Raw genomic sequence first — 21,713 nt, forward strand, 5'->3', positions numbered from 1 at the left:
GGACAAATTGCAACAAGCTCAACAGGCCCTCGAATCGTACCAGCAGCAGTGGAAAATTAGGATTAACCCCAACAAAACCCAGGCCATCTTCTTCACCAGGAAGCGCAGTCCAAGAAACCTACCTCAACGTGAAATTAGAGCTAACGGACAGTCAATTCCCTGGTCCGAAGCTGTGCAATACCTTGGTGCTACGCTTGACCAAAAAATGAACTTTTCTCAGCATATCTCGAACAGTCTGAAAAAGTGCGACAAACTCACAAAAACATTGTATCCCATGGTCAATCGTCGATCGGCGCTCGATATACGAACGAAGCTGCTCTTGTATAAAACAGTTTTCCGACCTACACTAACATACGCCTTCCAAGCGTGGCACACTTGCGCTCAAACCCATCGCATGAAAATTCAACGGAAACAGAATCGTCTTCTTAAAATGATAATGGACCTGGAATTCTTGCACCCCACTGACGATCTACACCAACAAGCTGGAATCGAATTGATCGAAGATTGGTTTCATCGGCTTCTCCCTAAATTCATCCTCGGATGCAGAACCTCGGATAACCCTTTGCTTTTAGACCTAGCAGAATAGATCTGTGATATAGTTTAATATATAGTTTAAGTTTTTCCTCCAACTGTCCCCTCCTATCGCACTTACGAAGGTTTTTTTTTTCAAATTTTTCCTTTCTTCAAGAATAATTACAAATAAGCAACTATAATTTCTAGAACCCAAAATGTAGCTCAAATCACTGCTGTCAGGACAATCCATGTAACTAAATGCAACAATATGTAATAGGATAAGAATTGAAATAAACTGAATTGAATTGAATTGAATATTACATAGTTGATTAGCCTCGCTAGTAGATAGAAGATGCTTGAAGGAAAATGTTAAAAAACCACATGCTTTCGAAAAAAAAATTACCATTTGAAACAAGAGCTTCATAATAAAAATAGAGGTTTAAGTATAATTTGACCATTGTTTACTTAAGGCGTCGAATGTCACTTGACTTTTGTGTAATTTTAGACTAGGATGAAGAAAGTAAGATCAAACTATGAAACTGTGTTTGTTTACTCTCATTAGCCTCTGCATGCTGAGATTTTGATTTTACTGCGAGTACTGTGTTCAAAATTTCTGTGAGTGTGAGCAGGACAGCACCAAAACAGAGCTCGCAGTAAAAGTCTGAGATAAGAACAAAAGAATTTTGCCAGCAAGCACAGGCTAATAGCTCTCACCTGGCTCTCTCGATGTTGAAATGCACTGGGACAAGTGAGAGCAGTAAACTAAAGTTAATTAATGAAAATCAATCACGGCCTTTTTTACTTAAAATCATTTGCATGAGCCCCCAATGTTATCCTGAAACCGAAAAAGTATGATTATATTTGTTATTATATTTTTAAACGACGAATGATAGATCACTCAGTGCTTCCCAAACTGTGCGCCGCGGCGCCCTGGTGCGCCGTGAACCTTTCTTAGGTGCGCCGCAGGCTTTTGATTTGTGACGATAAAAAAAGAATATACTCTTCATTTGAATTGCGGAACACCTTCAATATTTTTTTGTTCAATAAAGCTAGTATCCAAAATCTTTTAAACAGCAATGCAAATCAAACTTTGGAATTTTTAAACTTTAAGTTTTTTAAATTATTTTTAAGCTCTTATGCTGCAGCTTAGTTTTTGATTTTACTATGGCTTGTCGTCCAAAGTTATTACAAAACCATATTTACACTCTTTCCAGGTTTTCGGAACAACATTTTTTGGTAACATCACTTTCATTGAACAGTTCAGCGGCTTACAAATTTGTCATCCTGACAGTGTGAAGAGCTAGTTTTAAACTTTTGGAACTGGACTTTTTCACCAGTACTGCCGTAACCTCGCTGAACTCGAACAAGTTTGTTATGATCGGTTTCATCACTGGGGCCACTCCAGCCCCAAAAGTTTTTTTTTTTTATTTTTATTTCTGCGTATTTTAACTACTTCTACACTCTACTGTATTTTTTCTACTTCTACACTTGGCTTCAAAGGGAAATTCATAAAAATAAAAAGTTTAATTACAGCCACCGTGGCAGATTCCTTACATTCTCTTTATATGTCTTTCCAATTTTCCAAAATATAAAAAAGTATTTGAAAGTGTTGCTTTTCAATTTTCGTTAAAAATTGAAACTTTGGTCAAGATCTGTAAAGTCATTTCAATTCAATTAGAATTCTTTAATAATTGCAAACGCTTTAGAGTGTTTGGCTTATTTATTAAAAATCAGCAGCTTGTTCTACCTGTACATCTAAGGTTGTTTTTGCTTATTTATATAGTTTCTGCCATGTAATCAACATGATTTTTGGAGGCTTGCAAATATTTATGTTATCACTGAGAAATTTATTTAAAAAAAGGAAATTTACTTAGTTTTCCAAATTTTGTCTGGATTTTAAGAAAACATTATATAAGTTGTTTTTCACGATTTTGTCTTTGAAGTATTGAAGTAAAAATTGTGTTAAAATTTAAAAAAATAGTGTTTGTAAAAGGCGAAATTTTTCGAAATGTCAAAAGGCGCCGCGATAGCAAAAAGTTTGGGAACCTCTGTGATGATCACGTTAATCTCACTAAGACTAACCCCACTGATGGGCTCCATACTACCCACGCAATAGCGCGTCGTTAACTAGTTTTAATTTCGTTATCCACCCATTTTCGCACCGGTCGTTCGTTTCCATGCGAGTATTAAGTGTTTCCTCATGTCAAATGTGAAAGAAATTCAACAACCAAGTTTTTGCGCCAGGGATTTCGGATTATAAAATTATTATTTTCAAGCATTCCAATAAATGAAGTTCCAGCATATTTTGATATATCTATTTAAAACTAATTTGGGGTGGTGTATGACAAACTATTACAATACAACAATGCTTCTTGGTGCAACAGCTTTCTGCAATTTCCATAATGCTCGCGTGGCTTGTACCTAAGTAACTTACCTAGGAATATGCTCTTAGTTGCTACCTCTAGCCCGGCCGACATCGTCATCACTGCTGCTACTGCTTCCACTGCTGCTGCTGGATGTGTCATGTGCCTTGTTGGCCGTTCGGTCCGGAATCGTGTAGGGAAAATCGTGTCCAGCAGCCACCGCGCAATCCTTAAGCCGCCTCAGAGCCGATCGGTTAAAGTGCTCCAGGCAGATAACCTTGAGGCCATCCTTCAGGGCTTCCAAACCTTGGGCGGCTTGTCCCTTGATGACCAGGGCATCGATCAAACAACTGTAGATGATTCCCATGCCATTTTCCGTCACCTTGGAATCCTTGAGCTGATCGATAAGGCGACGCACCATGGCATCGTCGTTCGTTTCCCGGGCCTGTTGGATAATCTTCTGGAACATAACCCTGGAGCTGTTGATCAAGAACTGATCCCAGATCTGTTGGGCTTCCACTTCGTTGTTCATCATGAAGTGATACGTCCAGAGGGCATTCATCGGAGCAATAAGATCGTATTTAACGTACTTTTCGGCGACCGCCTTGTAGCGATCATGCATTTCCGGATGTTTGGTCAGAATTCCAGAGGCTCCACCGATCGGGAAATGCTTTGCCGCGATTTCGGCTTCTTCTTTTGTTTTGATTGCATTAGCTGTGGCTTCCAGTTTCTTCATATACTGTTCTACGTTGCCGCCGGCAATGTGGGCGTGGCACAGGCGGTTGTCGAAAGAGATCAGTCGCTTCACTTCATCCGAGATCATCCCACCAATGCGCTCAAAAGTACTCAAATCACCGGAAGCTGCCAGTTTGTTGAGGAAATATTTGAAAATCCGTGGAATCGGATGGAGATTTTGTTCTAGCATTTTAAGCACCAACTTAGAAGCTTCATTCAATCTATCGCGATTGACCAGAGCTTCCACCACCATGGATTGTTCTGTAAGATTCAATTTATCGCCTTCGGTTAACTTTTCTCGGGCCGCCAGCAACCGATCAGCATCGCCCGCCTTGGATGCTGCTTTGAACTCCTTCAGAGTTGGCGAAACTGATTTCTTGACATCAACAGGTTTCGTTTCAGTTTGTTTGGTTTTTGGTGCTGCTTGAATCGCTTTTTTGACTGGGCTAGCATTCGGAGCCACAAATGGTACTTCGTATCCATTTGCTTTCAAAAAGTTGGAAAGTTCGACCAGAAATTCGTCCGTTGGGGTCTGGTCTTCTTCCTGCATTTTGGTCCATAGACCCAGAGCCTTTTCCGGTTGTTTATCGTTGATGTAGCTTTTGAGCAGTTTGTGATAAATGGCCGATCGATCGATGTGGTTCAAATCTTTCGTAGCTTCCATGAGACCTTCCAAGCTCTGAGTCTTTCCTTCGACGTGATAACGTTCGCAGGCACTCTCAATGCGTTGGCCACGGGAGCGAAGCCCAGGCGTTTCCAGAATTTTCCTAGCCTGACGAATACGGCCACAGTCCACAAACGCAAACACCAAATCGTACAAGCTGTTCACTTCACCGTGAACTTCGGTGCTGAGATCGGTCAAGCGCTGCAGATTGGTGGCATCCTCCGCTTGGATCAACCGACAGGTAAGTTCCGCTTTCCATGGCGTGGTGCGATACTTTTGACAAATTTCCTCAAATACCGCAATGGCCGTCTGGACATCATTTTTGACGATGTGAACCTGAAATAAAACAAGATGTTAGAAACTACAGAGCAAGTATAAACTTAGTATAGTTAGAACAGAGAACGCACGACGTGATTTTTTTGTCATAGAATTTTTATTAAAGTTCCCTCATGATGACCATTTTAGTAGCCAGCTTGAAAGATATAGGCTTGCTGCACTCTAGGCGAACCCAGCATTCAGCCAATGCCAGAAAGATGCAATGAACAAGGCATGTTGAAAAAAATGCCGGTCAATGTACACCAAAGTTCCGGATGACAACGAGTTAAAGGCGAAAATTCCCACAAAATAGGTCGTCCTGTCCAACTGTAGCAAACACATAAATAAATAAAGCTCACCTTGATCAACGATCCCAGGAAAATGTTCTGTACCGTGATGTATCCGTTGTCCAGCAGCTGCTGGAAAAGCTTATTAACTTCTTCGCTCTGTCCCTTCTCGGCCAACGTGTTCAATAGCCGCCAGCAGGCACTGTTGTAGTTGAAATCTACCTCCTTTTCGGTGCGATCGGTCGTGGCCTTGTTGGTTGCGATAAACTTCAGGGCATCGTCGAATCGGTCCTGATTAAGCAAAGCTTGCGCCAGGCGAACAATTTTCGTATCGTCCAGCTCAAAGTCCGGAAGTTTCGCTTTGACTTTCTCGAGGAGTGCGAAGGATTCTTCTACCTTTCCGCTGTTGGCGTACAACTCGATCACCTGGGCGTACACTCCGGGCGGAACGACGTAACTGTCTTCCTCAAGACGAGCTAGGATCTCTTCCGTTTTGGCAACATCATTCGCACGGATCACATTGCGGATAAGTTGGTTCTTCAGGGAATTGGCATTCTCTCCGCGTTCTTGTAAATTGGCTATCAGGCGTTCCAACTGAGGGACCGAGAGGTTAGATGTGGGTGTTTTTGTCCTTTGGCCCATGCTTTCCAACTGAACGGGTTCCAAATCTCCTGCGGCCAGTTTACTCAGCATGGTGGAAATTTCGGTCGTCATTTCAGCTCCTAGTTTTTCCTGAATTCTTTCCGCTTGTGAATTGCTAATGGACAGACCTTGGCTCACGAATCCGGACAGGACCTTTTCCAGTGCTTCAACACGTTTGTTCTTGAAAACCACCGCGACATCGTAGATCAAAGACCCGAGGACTTCCGCTTGAATATTCGGCAAACTGGTTTCGCTTTCACCAGCTTGTTCGTTCATTTCCTCCTTTGCATTCAATCTCAGCAAATTGTCATACAAGTGGCGCGTGAACCGGATGTAGGAATTGAAGTCCTGTGATTGAGCCAACGCCGAAGTCAACGGCTTTCGATAAACTCCCGGTGAATAGAAAGCCTTGTACCGAGAGGCAATGTTGGCCGCATCCTTCAGGTTATTGTTCTCCAAGGCGACAAAAACGCATCCGGAACTAGCCACGGCTGAGGAAATACCAACACTCCGTAGCAGTTGGATCACTTCTTCGTGATTGTTCATTCCCATATTGGGAATTGCATATTCCCGAATGGTTTCACTACTGGGTTGTACATTAAACTCCTGAATCATCGTTCTTATTACGTTAAGGACTCCCTCCGGCCGAGGTTGATCGTTGGCGCACAACAGTGGCCAGAAGTAATGCTGCCTAACGGGGTGGTTCTGTTCGTTTAAGGCTTTCAAAAGGGCGTACGCCGAATCGACGATTCCATTCTTCAATGCAGTCTCCAAAGCAATCAGATAGGCGTTGGAGTTCATACCCGAGCTGGTCAGTTCCTCACAAATCGAAAGGATTTTTCCGATGGGTCGCTTCGCTTTAATCAATTGTTTAACCAAGAAACCTCCGGTGTTTGCCAATTCCCCATCGTTTTTAGTGGCTCTCGGCATTGTTTTCAGCACCTTGAACGCAGCATCTTCCTGGCCACGGTTGATCAACCTCAAGATCACATTCACCGCGTCTTGGTTGAACCCGGCCTGCTTCCGGATCTTGGCAATCAATGGGTCAATCTTTTCCGCGTGACCGTTGGTGGCCAACGAATAGATAATCTCCAACAGATCCTTATCGAGCAAATAGATTTCTCTCTGTTCGCAGGTCTCCAGCGTTTTAAGGATGTAGTCCACGTTACCCTTTCGGGCGTATCCGCACAGCAGCGTCGTGTAGGTATCGGCCGATGGCTGCAGTCCGGCTTGCGACATAACAGCAAGGATTCCAGTAGCCGATTCCAAATCGCTGAAAAGATAAATATGTTTCGTGATAGAAGAATAATAGGTTTGTGCAAACAGTAATTCTCGGATACTTATTCAAAACGACGTATCAAAGGGTTTGCATGTATTATACGTCGTTTTGAAAAAGTATCCGAGAATTATTGGTTCTAATATTTATTTTGTATGGATCTTCTTCTTCTTTATAGCTCTATGTCCCCACTGATACTTGGCCTGCCTCGCTTTAACTTAGTGTCCTTTGGGCACTCCCACAGTTATTTAAATGAAAGGCTTTCTTTGCCTGCCATTGCATGAATTTGTATATTGTGAGGCATGTACACTATGCCCAGGGAGTCGAGAAAATTTTCCCGACCGGAACGGGAATCGAATCCGCCGTCTCCGGATTGGCGATCCATAGCCTTAACCACTAGGCTAACTGGAGAGCCCGATATGGATCTTCCATACGCAATAAAAAAAAAATGACATCAATGCAATCCAGTTACCAGTTAGCCTAATGGTTAAGGCTATAGATATAGATCGCCAATCCGGAGACGGCGGGTTCGATTCTTGATCTGGTCGAGAACATTTGCCCGACGCTCTGGGATCATTGTATATCACATTATACAAATTCATGCAATGGCAGGCAAAGAAAGCCTCGTAATAACTGTGGAAGTGCTCGAAGAGCACTAAGTTGAAAAGAAGCAGGCCAAGTTCCAGTTGGAACGTAGAGTCATAAAAAAATAAAAGAAGAAGATCAATGCAACCCATAGTCCTGTTCAACGACGTAGGTTGAAGTTGCTGCATTTTGTTCTTACCCAAGAGCAAGATGCAGAAACTTCGAGCATGTTCAACCTACGTCGTTGAACAGGACTCATACATGTCTGCATTGATGATGCTATTTTTTATTTAGTTTCGCCTTAGGGGCTGTTCATAAACCACGTAGACACTTTCGTCCTTTCGAAATTTGTATGGAGCGTAGACTTTGGCCAGAACTCCCCCTGCCCTCAGTCTACGTGGTTTATGAATGGTCCCTTATAGCAAAACTTTCAACACAATCAGTTTCTGTCACCATATTGTGTTATAGAAATAATCGTTGAAAGTGTAGTATAGTGTAGTATATAAGTATATATAAGTTTATAAAAAAGTAGGCCGTGCATAACACAAGGCAGTTCAAGAAACAGAACTAGCTAAACAACAGTTTCATAAGCTGTAGTTTGTTTAAGAGTCGTTTGTTCCACTCTTTTACTGCAAAAATGTTTGTTAGGAGGAGCACGGTATACAACAAGACAAGGCAGGATTTACCTATATGTATGGTCCACTGCACGAATTTATGATGGCCTGCTTACTCTCACAGAAAATTTGACGTTTAGGAGGTGTCGGCACCGCTCAAACGTCAGATTCCAAGTGAGAGTAAGCATGCCAGAATATATGTGGAGACCCCACAGTGGAGTACTAAATCATTTTGTTCGCGCCTTTGAGCGATAGGAATTACGTCAACAAAAAACTGTCAGTTTTCCGGATCCGTGTATCGAGTGTATCACCTTCTAAGTGTTATACACCGTGGACAAGAGGGCTTAGTATAGTGCAGGGGTTCTCAACTTTTTCAGCTTACGACCCACTTTTGATTTTCAAAGAATTTGGCGACCCACTAGCACGAAAATTTATAAAATAAGTAATTTTGTTTTTGCATATTTGGACTGTCATTTTAGATTAATACATTTTATCACTTTCATGGGTTGTAATAAACTTACGTTACCTAGCCCTCAAACTTATATATAGTGCTCTTTTAGTTTTTTGGAAAAGTCTTAGAAAGGTTAAGGTGACCAAGTTTAAACATCATTTAGCTCTCAGCCTTAAAAATTTGAGATGAGATGCCAAGTTTCTAATATAGGCTCAGTGTACCAGTTATGGCTATAGTACCTCAAATTCGCCATAGTTGATTTTCAACCTTTAAAGATACAAATCAACAAGAAAAAAATCGTGAACAACAGATCACGATCACAAAAGATGATTGCAATCATTCAAACTTCACAATTTGCTTAAATTATGGTAGAAATAAATCATTTTCCTTAACTTTTCGGCCTCCTTGCACCCTATTTCGCCATAGTGTACCAGTTATGGCAACTTCCATAAGGAATGCATGTAAATAGTGCGAAGTGGAACCCAAATTAACAAATGTATCCATAACTGGTACAGGGTTCCTATCATTGGCACACGCCGTAATAAATACTAAAAGTAGTTTTGGCTCCGTTTCTATATTTTTCCTGTAAAGTATTGAAACAAATCAATCATTTGACTTATTGTTTACATTCGTCGGTCTTCTTCTTATTTTTGTAGAAATAGTTTTTCTTAGGTAGTGCGATAACTGGTACAGGCACCCTATTTAACCTTTCAGTACTCGCGCCAATTTTTGTAACGCGAGCAGTCGCGCGTTGTACTTTGTACAACACCCATACATTCTGAAATATCTAAGGATCCTGATTGTTTAGAGGACTACTGTCTTTGGCAAAGTTGTTGTAAATTTCATGGGCTACTTGATGCTGACAAAGTTGATTCGTAATACGTCCACTAGGCGGCGCTAGTGGGCAATATCATGTTATATCTTATATCTCAGGATCCTGATGTCTTAGAAAGATGGTGTCTTCAGCAAAGTTGTTTGGTAAGTCAACGGCTTACAGATTATTGGCCGTTTAATTGGAAATTCCACCACTAGGCGGCGCTAGTGAGCAAATAAACTTTATATACTAAGTATCTCGAGATCCTGATTACTTAGAAAGATGGTGTCTTTGACAAAGTTGTTCAGTAGGTCAAGGACAAGGAATTTCACCACTAGGCGGCGCTAGTGAACAATTTCATGTTATATCTTTTATCTCACGATCCTGATGTCTTAGAAAGATGTTGTCTTCGGTAAAGTTGTTTGGTAGGTAAACGGCTTACAGATTATTGGCTTACATATTATTTTAATTGGAAATTCCACCACTAGGCGACGCTAGTGAGCAAATAAACTTTATATCCTATGTATCTTGGGAACCTGAGAACTTAGAAAGATGGTGTCTTTGACAAAGTTGTTTGGTAGGTTAAGTACTTACGGATGATTCGCAGTTTAATTTGAAATTTCATCACTGGGCGGCGCCAGTGAGCACGTAAATATTATATATTATGTATCTCTTGACCCTTATTACTTAGAAAGATAGTGTCTTCGGAAAAGATGTTTGGTATATCAAGGGCTTATAGATGAGTGACAGTTTGATTTCAAATGCCACCTCTAGGAGGCGCTAGTGAGCATGTAAATTTTTAATCTCCTGTAGCTCAGGATCCCGATTAAAAAGGCACGGGACACCGTCTTCAGCCAGAGGCTGTACAGACTGAACAGAACTTAACACTAGACCATGGATGGGATGAATGACCCATAAAAGGTTAAAATCCCTGGTAATAAAACAAACAACAACAACAACTAGACCATGGACACGACATACATTACATACACCAGTGGATAGCATGGTGCGGTATGCTTGGTAACGCTAACCGAACGGCCACGAAGCTCCATTTTACTCAAAAAGATGGTGTAAAAGGGTGCCAAAGGGCAAAGTTGTTTGGTAAATCAAAGACCAAATGGAGGAAATTACCTCTCGTGCCGACTTTCTAAAAGATCGAAAACTTACAGATAGTTGTCCGTTTGAATCGTAATTTCACCACTAGATGACGCTAGTGAACATTAAAAATGTATATGCAATAGTTCTCAGGATCCTGGTTACTAGAAGAGGGATGGTGGCTTCGGCAAAGTTGTCAAATAGGTTAAGTGCATTTGGTTGATGGGTCGTTGAAATCAATATTTCGCCAGTAAGTGGTGCTAATGAGTATGCAAATTTTATATCTTATATATCTCCGAGTCTGATTACCTGGGAAGTTGATATCTTTGGCAAGGTTGGTTGGTAGATCAAGGGCTTTCAGTTGATTGACCATTTGATTCGTGCTTCTGCCACCAGAAGACGCTAGTTGTAAATTTGCAAAATCATGAACGTGTTATTATTCATCTAGAAAAAAATCATCGACCTGTAAATTTTTATACTTCCGAAAGTTTTCAAAATTTGAAAATTACGCAACTAGTTTATTATAATTTGTTTAAATTCGCACTTGATTGGTTAATTTTACATGAAGTTAAAGTGCTTAGTAAAATATTCAATATCTGACCGTCGTATTTCAATATACTCTATCTTAAGGTTGTCAATGTCACGGGATAAGTACATCCATCCTTTATCCATCACACAACAATGTCGAAGACATCATCTTTCTAAGTAATCAGGATCTTGAGATATATGAGGTATAAAATGGGAATGCTCACTAGTGCCACCTGGATGTGAAATTGCACGTCATATTTGTCTTCATCAGTTAGTGTTTTATCTACTAAACAACTTATCAGAAGACACCATCTTTCTAAGTAATCACGGTCCTGAGACATATGAGTTATAAAATGTGAATACCCACTAGCGCCACCTAGATGTGGAGTTTCAAATCATACGGCTCTCCATCAGTTAGTGTTCGATCTACTTAACAACTTTGCTGAAGACATCTTCTTTCTAAGTAATCAGGATCTCGAGATATATGAGTTATAATATTTGAGTACTCACTTGCGCCACCTGGATGTGGAATTCCACATCATACTTGTCTCCATCAGTTAGTGTTTAACCAACCAAACAACTTTGCCGAAGACACCATCTTTCTAAGTACTCAGGATCCTGAGTTATATGGGTTATAAAAATTACATGCTCACTAACGCCGCCTATCGGTTGAAATCTGAATTTCTCAGATCACCTCGCGAAGGCCCTTGATATCCCAAGTAACTTTGCCGAAGACACCATATTTCTAGATCATTTAGATTTTCAAATACACTAATTCACATTCAACTGTCTATCTTATCTTAAATATAGTACGTTCTTCATATTGCGATTTTCAATTTTCCGCATTATAAGGAGTTATACTGTTTTCAAAAAAGGTCTTATAATATTTCAAATAAGGGGCGATTCAAATATGACGTCCATCATTTTTCGGGAATTTTAGACCCCCCCTCCCCCCTCTGTCACGCTTTTTCGTATACCTTATACATGGAGTGTCACACTTTCTCAGACCCCCCCCTCCCCCCTAAACTATGGACGTCATTTTTGAATGACCCCTAAGATTCCTGTAGAATACATTTGGGGTTGACATAGATAGAAAAGATGGTTTCAAAGTAATAGTCAATAATTCTCATGTGTTGTACAAAGTACAACAGCGCGATTAACGGAAGGTTAACCAGTCTGGCTCCAAATAAAATTGTAATTTTATGCTTCTGCAGAACTTTAAAATCTATTTTCAAATTAAATATCGATTGAAATACTATAAATATTCACAGCGAGTGGGTGAACGTCAAGTAGTTTTTAGAATTATAGTACTGCTGGATAGTCAGATGAGTTCTCTTGAAATTTTTCATTAGATCCTTCATACACTCTTATATTATTTCCATCTTTATTGAAATCACTTTCCAGTGGTTCAGCTCAGTTCAAATTATCGACATTCATGCGAATTTCACAAGAAGTTTAACTTAACTGAAGTTCGGTAGAGGTAAGGTTTCTTGTCGAAGTTTGGTTATTTGTTGCTGATTTTTGGTATTTCTAATTTTTTGATATTTTAACTGCTGAAACTGTCGTTTAATTCTAACAGAAAATACTAACTGCAAGCAACAACTTGAACTATTTTTTTTTTTTTTCAGAACACAACTCAAATCTAAAGTTTTATTCTAATCTTAAAACTTCCAATTGAAAACTCTTGGATTTAGAATCGATTTCAGAACGCAGACAGTAGTTTCAATATTCAATAAACTCCAGACAAGACTTATAATACTACATTTTGAATACAATTAAGGAGAAACCAAAACTCTTGAAATAACTATTCTAGAAATGGTTTCTCCAAGAGAAAATTAGAAAATGGCTAGCAATAGAATTCGACATAAGTTAATAATGACTTTGCGACCCACCAAAAATGAGCATGCGACCCACCAGTGGGTCGCGACCCATAGTTTGAGAAACGCTGGTATAGTGCATTTAATGCACCACTTGACTATCGCACGAGTTTTCAAAAGTGTGAAAACGTAAATAAAAGTGCGCTATTGCAACAAATGAACTCGGTGTGTTCAGAGCACTTATTCAGTATAAATCAAAGAAATAGTGCGCCGAAAACATTAACTGGATTTATATATAACGGATTTATATTATAAAAACTGAGAGCGCAGTCCAGTGGTGAACTAAATGCGCAATAATGCATCATTATATCAAAAGCAAAGATTAACTTCTACATTGACAGACGAAAATGGGATCCCGAAATCTCGTGAGGTTGTTCGAAGATCTACTTGTTGAAGGGGAGTATTAGTTACAATTGGTCGGCGTCAAGTCAGAGGGGACCAAGTGACAACATTGATGAAAATAATAGTTTTAATGCATTTAATTAAGAATTGCATTATCTACAAATACTGCGAAATAATTGATTTAACTATGTCAAGACCATTATTAAGAAAGATTCTAAATGGTGGATCTAACGACACCTAGAATAACAATCGTATATAAGTATCTATACATTAAGTATGTAATCTACAATATTTGACGAAATAAATAAATAAATAAATAAATAAACATGGCCAGGGATGAGAAATGTACTGGAAAAAACGGTTACCGGCTGTACATTTGACATTTTTCCACACGAACATCATAGGCCCAGCCAAACTCAAACTGTTCGAAAACTAAATGTCATAACATTTTTTTTCCTGCAGCCTTCTTCCTCGAAACGGTTTCCAAGCGCGAGAGCGCCAGTACTCGAGCACAACGACGACAAAAATTTCTGTCTCTCCCGTTTTCGCATTTTTCTGCGATTCAAACCGCTTCCAGACAAACTTCTTTACATGTATCACAAAGCTAGGAGTGTGCTCTAGCTATTTGTGCAAATCGATTTAAATTATTTATTAAAACAATTGAGTTATTAGCAGTTGAAAATATTTGACATTTTTCGCAATCACCCGCCTCAGCATGACTGCTCATAATGTTTTCGTGGGGATGCGAAAACCATCAAGCGTCTGCTGCTTGACTGCCGTCGGCGCGGCGTCTGATGGTATTGGTGCTGCCGTTGTTTTGTTTTTATTTTACTGCCAGTATCGATGAACGGAAAAGAGAAAAAAGTATTTTTGCCATCCCTGAACATGGCACTGTTACAATGTGGAAAAGTATTGTTCGTGCAGTTGAAAATCGGAATTTTTGACACGCGAAAATCGATTTTTCTCCCAAATCGTGCGTCGGACGTACGTCGAGCAAAGTGCGCTGGATAGAGGGCCAGATCCGCTGCCCAGCGCACTACGTCCGACGTTAGGTTTCACGTATGGATTTGGAGAAAACTCGATTGTCGCGTGTGGTGAAACTTCGGGTTTCAACCGCGACGACAATAGTGAATCACTAAAAGTACGTTGAACCAACCATAAAATTTAATTTAGAGCTGATTATTATGTTTTGTTAAGAATTTTTAATATTGAACTGTTGTACTTGGTTCACTCTGACTGAACATAATAATTGAAAAAATGCTATCATCAGCAATTTAATAATAGTAATAATAGCAATTTAATAATAGTAATAACAAAAAAAATCAAATTTCAAACTTTCGGTTTACACATGCAACACTCCTGTTAGTTGTCGTCCTTTCTGTGCATTAATTTTTCATCAAATATGTAAGAACTTAAGTGTGTAATGTGGTTGATTGTAGGTTTGTCAAAATTCATTCAGTCAGAGTGGACCAAGTTCAATCAATTACTTAACATTTGCTCGGTTTTTAGCTTAATTTTTACGGTTTTTCGTGACCAGTACAGAGTGATGCTTTGATGAATAGCTATTAAGATTTATGAGAAATATTCAAGAAAACTTGTTGAAAAACTTAAAATTTACAGAGTTGTAAACTTTAAAGTCGTTTTTCTCGAAATAACGAAAAAGACACAGGGTCCTCTCTGGCTTAACGCCGACAATCTATGATACATCCGAAAGAGGTTATCCAGATAATCCGCAGACTCAAGGCGAAGAAGTCTCCTGGTGAGGACAGCACGCTGTGGTAGTCGCCATCCTGAAGCCAAACAAGGACTCCACGAATGCGACCAATTACATGCCAATTAGCCTTCTCTCTGCCTTTAATAAGCATCTCGAGCGCATAATCTTGAAATGTGTCGATAAAAACCTAGAAAACACGCGGATCATCGCCGACGTCCAATTTGGCTTCAGAAGGGGGCATTCTGCCAATCACCAGCTTACCCGTCTTGTGAGGGAGGTTCGAAATAATTTTGCTATGAGGAAGTCATCAGGCATGGTGCTTTTGGATGTTGAGAAGGCATACAACTCCATATAGCAAGATGCTACTTGGGAACTTCCCTTCTTACATCTTGAAAATTATTCGTTCATTCCTGATAAACCGATCCTACCACGTGACTGTTAATGGTCATACATCCAACAGACACGAAGTAGGTACCCTTTAGCGTACCTCAAGGTGTAGTTTTGAGTCCAACTCTTTACAATATCTTCACCACCGACCTGGTGATGCTAGATGGCATACACTATTTTCTTTTCGCCGATGACACCGGGTACATTGCAGCGGATTCGGATCCAGTTATCGTAGTTACTAAACTCCAAGAAGCCCAGAACGCTATCAAAAACTAACAACGAAAATGGAAGATCAAAACATACGCTAGTAAATCTCAAGCTATTTTCTTCATTCGAAGGCGAAGCCCGTAGCAAAAAATCTGCATCTGGGGCCAACACGAAGTCGAAACTACTCCTCTACGAATTGATGTTCATGCCATCGATGACAATACGGTTTTCCTGCCTGGTTCGATTCCGCCGCTACTAATCGGAAGAAACTCCAGGTCAAACAAAACCAATTACTGAAGATGATTAGGATTAGTTTTACTCGGTTGTGCTACTTTTCCCCGAATGTCGGTTCCCCGAATGTTGTTTCCCCGAACGCCGTTTCCCCGAACGACGTTTCCCCGAATGGTACTTTTCCCCCGAATGACCTATTTCCCCGAATCACACCCTTCTTTATTTTATAGGCGGTTCTTTCAAGTTCTATTGCTCCTCAGACCTGCTGAAACCCTGCTGAATGAAGAATGGTAATATGACTCCTTCTTTCCATTGCTGCTCGTTCTTTCTAGACCCAAATTGATTCCAACGACCTGTCTAACTATGGTACGATATCTTTTTGAATAACATAGGTCCTAGGACACGGACATTTTAGGACACGTGATCATTTTGAACAAGAATGTAATATATAGTCTTTTCGGGGAAACGGGCCATTCGGGGAACTGACTTTGGGGGAAACGGGCCATTCGGGGAACCGGCATTCGGGGAAACGACATTCGGGGAACCGGCATTCGGGGAAAAGTAGCACAATCGTTTTACTCCACTGAAGAAAGTGGAACTCATCGACGAATGGATCGAACGTGTACTTCCCAAGTTCTGGATGAGATGTGCAACTTCAGCAAACCCGTTGCTAGAACAACTGGTGGCGCACAGACTGTGATATTAGCATAAGAATGTTTATGCCTATCCTCTAACTATCCCAACTCTATTTCCAATTTCGGAAGGGGTTTTCAAGAGTTTTACCTTTCCAATGTTTAGTTTATTCCATGTTACCAGTAAATTTTTGAATATCGAACAACTAAGCTGCTGCAAGGAAGTCCAAATCTTAGCTACGGAAATTATATCACATTTCCATTTGTAGTTCTAAAATAACTTGAAAATAAAATGAAATGAAATGATTATGATTTCGGATCAGGCTTTCCGTGGGGCCATGGCTGGCCATGGCCACTTTGCGGTATCCTAGGCTCAACAATGTGGGCTTTAATATGGAATAAGAACATGCTCCGGATTTTTCGAAAACCACGGTGATCAGATCGGTCCAATCAAATATTTTTTTGATAGATAATGAGTTTCTGAGTTAAATGAGCCAAAAATTTCTAAAATCGGTGGAAAATTGACAGATATATGATCTCAGATTCGTGGGTACCCGGGTATCCTGCCTGCATTCCACGTAATAAAAAATGGAAACCCCTCTCCCTGCCCCGCCTCACTTGAAAATTCGGTTAATTCCTTTAGTAGACGATGAATATTCACGAGTTCTTAGATCTAGCATGCGATAGTGCTACTTTTCCCCGAATGCCGGTTCTCCGAATGTCGTTTCCCCGAACGCCAGTTTCCCGAATGGCCCGTTTCCCCGAAAGTCAGTTCCCCGAATGACCCGTTTCCCCCAAAAGACTATACCGTGCGAGCACCATATTATAGACAGCTCCATATTCGGAACAGTCGGCTAACGCAAAATAGATTTTCCTTTTATGAAGCATATATTGAATTGAGGGTTGAGGTGTTAATTTTATAAGCCCCTCTATTATCTAATCGTTACAAAACATATCGTTTTTGACTGAACTGCGAACGTAGAGAATGTGTTTCTACATAATAAGTATGTGTTCAGAATTAGGACCACGGCTTCTTATGGTGTCCATGATTAGGAACACGTCGTCCACAAACAAAAATATGTCCAGTCCAGATCAGAGACTGGAAGTTATTATGAGATTTAATTTATTTTATACATTTAGCTAGACAAAAAACACATTTGATGGAATGTGAAGAATTATCTCTAGCAACAAGAATTTCCATTTATTTTAGTGTTTGTTGTGAGATTCCCTTAACCGTTCAGAATATGGGTACCGCACGGTATATTACTTTCTTGTTCGGAATGATCATTTGCCACAAAATGTTCGTGTCCTACGAACTCGGTTATTCAAAAAGATAACCTACCATAGTTAGACAGGTCGTTGGAATCAATTTGGGTCTAGAAAGAACGAGCAGCAATGGAAAGAAGGAGTCATATTACCATTCTTCATTCAGCAGTATTTCAGCAGGTCTGAAGAGCAATACAACTTGAAAGAACCGCCTATAAAATAAAGAAGGGTGTGATTCGGGGAAATGGGTAATTCGGGGAAAAGTACCATTCGGGGAAACGGCATTCGGGGAAACGGCATTCGGGGAATCGGCGTTAGGGGAAACGACATTCGGGGAAAAGTAGCACAACCCTAGCATGCAACTTTCTACTCTTAATAACCATTTAAATATCGAGATTTGAAATCGAAAAAAGTACTCGAGTCGAGTACCCTGCCGGCCACATAAGGGTTAAAGATAGGTTAAATAGATAGAAGTAAATTCAAAATCCTAGTCCATTCATAACAGAGAATTTTTTTGTGAGATCCAAGTTTCAAGCTTTCAAAGGAATCATTAGAGGCTTATAGAATGTTAATATGATTTTACTCAGGGAATTCGAAAGTTCTCATCTGTCTCTGATCCAAAAAGGGAAGTGGTACCATCTCGACAGGCCTCTCTGTGCACGATTCTTCTATAACTCAGCCAATTTTGAACCAATTGCCACACTTTTTGTAATGCGGTGAGATACATATAGTATTTAGCCGTTCACAACATTTCATGTCGATGAGAGTGATCTTAGTTCATTCCTTAGGAATTCAGTCTACCATGAGATGTAGGAAGTGAAACTTCGGTCTATCCATGACAAAGGAAACTGAAAGTTTTAATCTGCAATAACAAAGACCAGGTGTATGGGATTCTAGATGGGATTCATCCTAGTATCCTAGTCTATTTGGCAATCCGGTATACAATAAGATGAAGGAAGTGAAACTTCAGTTCGTGTGTGGAAAAGGGATATGCAAGTAGGGTCTGGGACCATTTGGGCAGGAGCACCTATTTTGGGCACTTGCTGCTATAACTCAGTCAATTTCAAACCGATTAACTTGATTTTTTGTACATGGTTAGATACTGTGCGTATCTCATCGTGTCTCTAAACTCAAGTCAATCGGTTGGAAATTGGCTGAGTTATAGCAGCAAGTGTCCAAAAAAGGGGCTCCTGCCTAAATGGTCCCAGACCCTATACCTTTTTTTATCGATTTTTATCGATCATACGATTTTTATCGATCATAGTGATAAGAAATAAGCTTTGACAGGAAATGTCAGAACCTGAATTTCCGGCGAAACTAATTCAGCTAGTGGGGCCAGTACGTTTGGCATAAAGGACGATACAGAAGTGCTATTTCCTGGAAAGAACAAAACAAGCATGCAAGCGCGCCCGAATGGCCCGAATACACGTTCTCGATGACGCCAATGAGATTTCGTGTTCGTGTGCAGCTTACGATTGTTTGATAATGAACACTCAACTATGCCTTGATTTTTGATAAAACCAAGGCTGCTCAGCTTAAAACGTCTGAAGCAACAAGCATGCATCATTGACCAGTTTTGTAAAACGTCCAAACATGATTTCAGTAACAAATTTTGAAAAAGACGTATAATCAATGGTGTAGCATTACTTATACGTAGTTAAGTTTTCAAAATTTGTTATTGATTTGCAAGTGTCCCGTTTCGGTTCGTTTGTTTATGACTAAAGGTACCTGGCATCTTTTGACAAAATAAAATGTGAATTACAATAAGGTACACCGGGGCAAGTTGAAACGGGTGGGGCAAGATGGAACAGCGGGTTAACATTATGTTTTCTAATGATGATAAACGGTTTGATCGCCGTAACACATAGGTTTTGATTCAAACAATCTTTTAGTGAAGGAACAATTTCCAAATTGTATTGAAATCTATTTCAAAACATCGTGTTTCATCTTGCCCCGGTGTACCTTACATAAAAAAATCAAAGTATACTTACTCAGCCTGCGAATGGCCCATGATCAGCGCATTAAACACGTACTCGTTGACCGGAAGCTGTTTTTCGCGCATGTATTCGAGAATCTTGGTGGCCCCGTCAATGTCCCCCTCCTGGCAGTACCGGGAGATCAACCGCTGATAGGTAACCCTGTTCGGTTCGATTCCCTTCGCTTTCAGATCGGCCAGAAAATCCGTCGGCGAAAACGGATGCTCATTGTCCAGATACACCCGCAGCAGAGCATTGAAATGGGACACATCCATTGCCACGTTCAGATTGTTAAGCGTTTTCCAGATTTCCTGCACCAAAGCCGTTCGAACTTCTGGCAATTCCTCCGGTACCAGATTGCCTACATAAAAAAAAAACCTTCAGTTGCATCCGTTTGCACGCATAATTTGCTTATCTTACCACAACACCGAATGACCAACAACGATTGGGCACTGGTAGCCGAACGGTTCATCCGTATCTCCTCCAAAACATCCTCCAGATCACGCCTTGAGATTCGACCCGATCGACGAACATCTTCATCGAGTCGCTTCAGGGACCTATCGAGACCCTGGCTCGAACTGGCAGCAGTTGAAGCAAATCCACTGGAACAAAGCAAAGTGTTTAACTTATTTCATTCACCATTTTTAACCCATGATGCACCAGCATGCATGGGGATCCATTGCTGCAATCCGTCGCTTTCGTTGCGTAACGAGGTTTTGCCGGCAGCAGAGGCTGGTGCAGTCACCACTGCTTTCCACTCACGAAAAACCGCCGCTTACCTGACCGAGTTGCCGCACAAACACTGCGAATGCTGCAGGAGGCTTCCCTCCGTTTCGCGGACCGTGTTGAACACGATGTTCCGAGCGAAACCCGCGAAATATCGCACAAATTTGCTGGACCGTAAAATCGAGGCCATGTTTTGTGTTACGCAGAGAAAAACGCGAGGAAGATTCTTCTCGACGGTTTGACAGCTTGCTAGCACCACGGGAGTTCTGTGTGTTTGTGAGATCTTTTCGAGTGAAAAAAAAAAAACATGTGTTGCCAAGGGTGTTTATAAAGTAAGGTTATATGGATCTTCGGACACCGCTGAGTGAAATGTTTCAAACGTTTGAGTACACTAGGGGGATTCACTTCAGCGTAAACTGATTAAACTGATTGAACATCGCTATCGCCGAGGCAATCTTTGATTATTTCATTCGCAAAATCATGAAACATTTCAAATAAGCAGAAAATCATGGCTTACGCAGCAATTTAATCTGTTTAGTGAGTACCCCTTTTTGGTTCATTCGTAAATTTTATTACCAGGTTTTGAACGAGTTTACTGAACCTAGTCCAGCGCCAATGAGCCATTTTACGAAGTGATAACATTGTTGTTGATGATATTGATTTTCACGGGTTAGGACGCCACTTCCTGTCAAATTTTCATTCATAAAATTGCTTGGAGGCCATACTGAAGCGGCCGGTAGAATCACGTCATTGACACGCCTATACCTGATCCTGATATAACATCTTGGCGCTGACCTGTTGCATGACTTTTTCTACGGTCAGGTCAATCTCCAACAAAAGTTTCCCTCGGAGATGACTGGGAACAAATAGGAGTAACTTATCTATCACGGCAATACCAGAACTCTCTGTCGACGACTTCCCAAAGTTGCATTTACTGGCATGCATTTGAGCACGCATCAAGAACTTCTCTAAACTCTCTTCTGGTTCTGGTTTCATGGCCCAGAAAATGTAGCGTTCATGCGCTTCATGACGCTGCGGAGCAAAGTAACCGTCCAACTTCTCGATGGCAACCGAATACGCATCGATGTTATTTTCAATATCAGTGGCCACATCTGCCCCAGGTATATTAAAAAATATCTCTTGCAGTTCAAATCCGCCTTTCGCTAACAACAAATCCTTTCTCTCTTCGGAGTCAGTAATCTTTGAAGCTCTCAAACAAATTTCAAAGCCGCGCTTCCAACTGAACCATTTTGCTCGTCGTTCAGCCAATGGCACAGCACCGTAGGTGAACGTGGGAAAATTTGAGAAAGCGCTGTTTTTGTCCATCCTATAAAACAATTCTTATCATGTCAGTCTCATTAAAAAAAACACACAAACACATTACCTGTTTTATCCAAATCTGGTCACCCTACTGTTTGGTGAACAATTCCTGCTCTACTCGGCTTTATCTACCGGATCAAATCTAACCGCGCG

At 40.7% G+C, this 21,713-nt stretch overlaps 1 protein-coding gene across 1 annotated transcript; it reads right to left on the bottom strand.

The window, feature by feature from the left end:
* Positions 1-2,801: 2,801 nt before the first annotated feature.
* Positions 2,802-20,488, bottom strand: LOC115258536 (leucine-rich PPR motif-containing protein, mitochondrial). Its single transcript, XM_029858671.2, has 5 exons — positions 20,294-20,488; positions 19,935-20,116; positions 19,530-19,875; positions 4,950-6,792; positions 2,802-4,611 (listed from the first exon to the last, which is right to left on the bottom strand). The coding sequence occupies exons 1-5, from the start codon at positions 20,428-20,430 to the stop codon at positions 2,962-2,964; spliced, it is 4,158 nt and encodes a 1,385-aa protein (XP_029714531.2). The 5' UTR covers positions 20,431-20,488; the 3' UTR covers positions 2,802-2,961.
* Positions 20,489-21,713: the final 1,225 nt, after the last annotated feature.

This window comes from Aedes albopictus, chromosome 2 (genome assembly GCF_035046485.1).
Source record: "Aedes albopictus strain Foshan chromosome 2, AalbF5, whole genome shotgun sequence".
NCBI classification, from domain to species: Eukaryota; Metazoa; Arthropoda; class Insecta; order Diptera; family Culicidae; genus Aedes; species Aedes albopictus.

What these genes read in the sequence shown, in the direction of transcription:
- LOC115258536 (XM_029858671.2), bottom strand. Translation starts at nt 20,430, where the DNA reads ATGGCCTCGATTTTACGGTCCAGCAAATTTGTGCGATATTTCGCGGGT. An exon ending in TTGTGCGGCAACTCGGTCAG is followed by an intron (nt 20,117 to 20,293) that starts GTAAGCGGCGGT and finishes GCTTTGTTCCAG; the next exon opens with TGGATTTGCTTCAACTGCTG. An exon ending in TCCTGGGATCGTTGATCAAG is followed by an intron (nt 4,612 to 4,949) that starts GTGAGCTTTATT and finishes GTTTTATTTCAG; the next exon opens with GTTCACATCGTCAAAAATGA.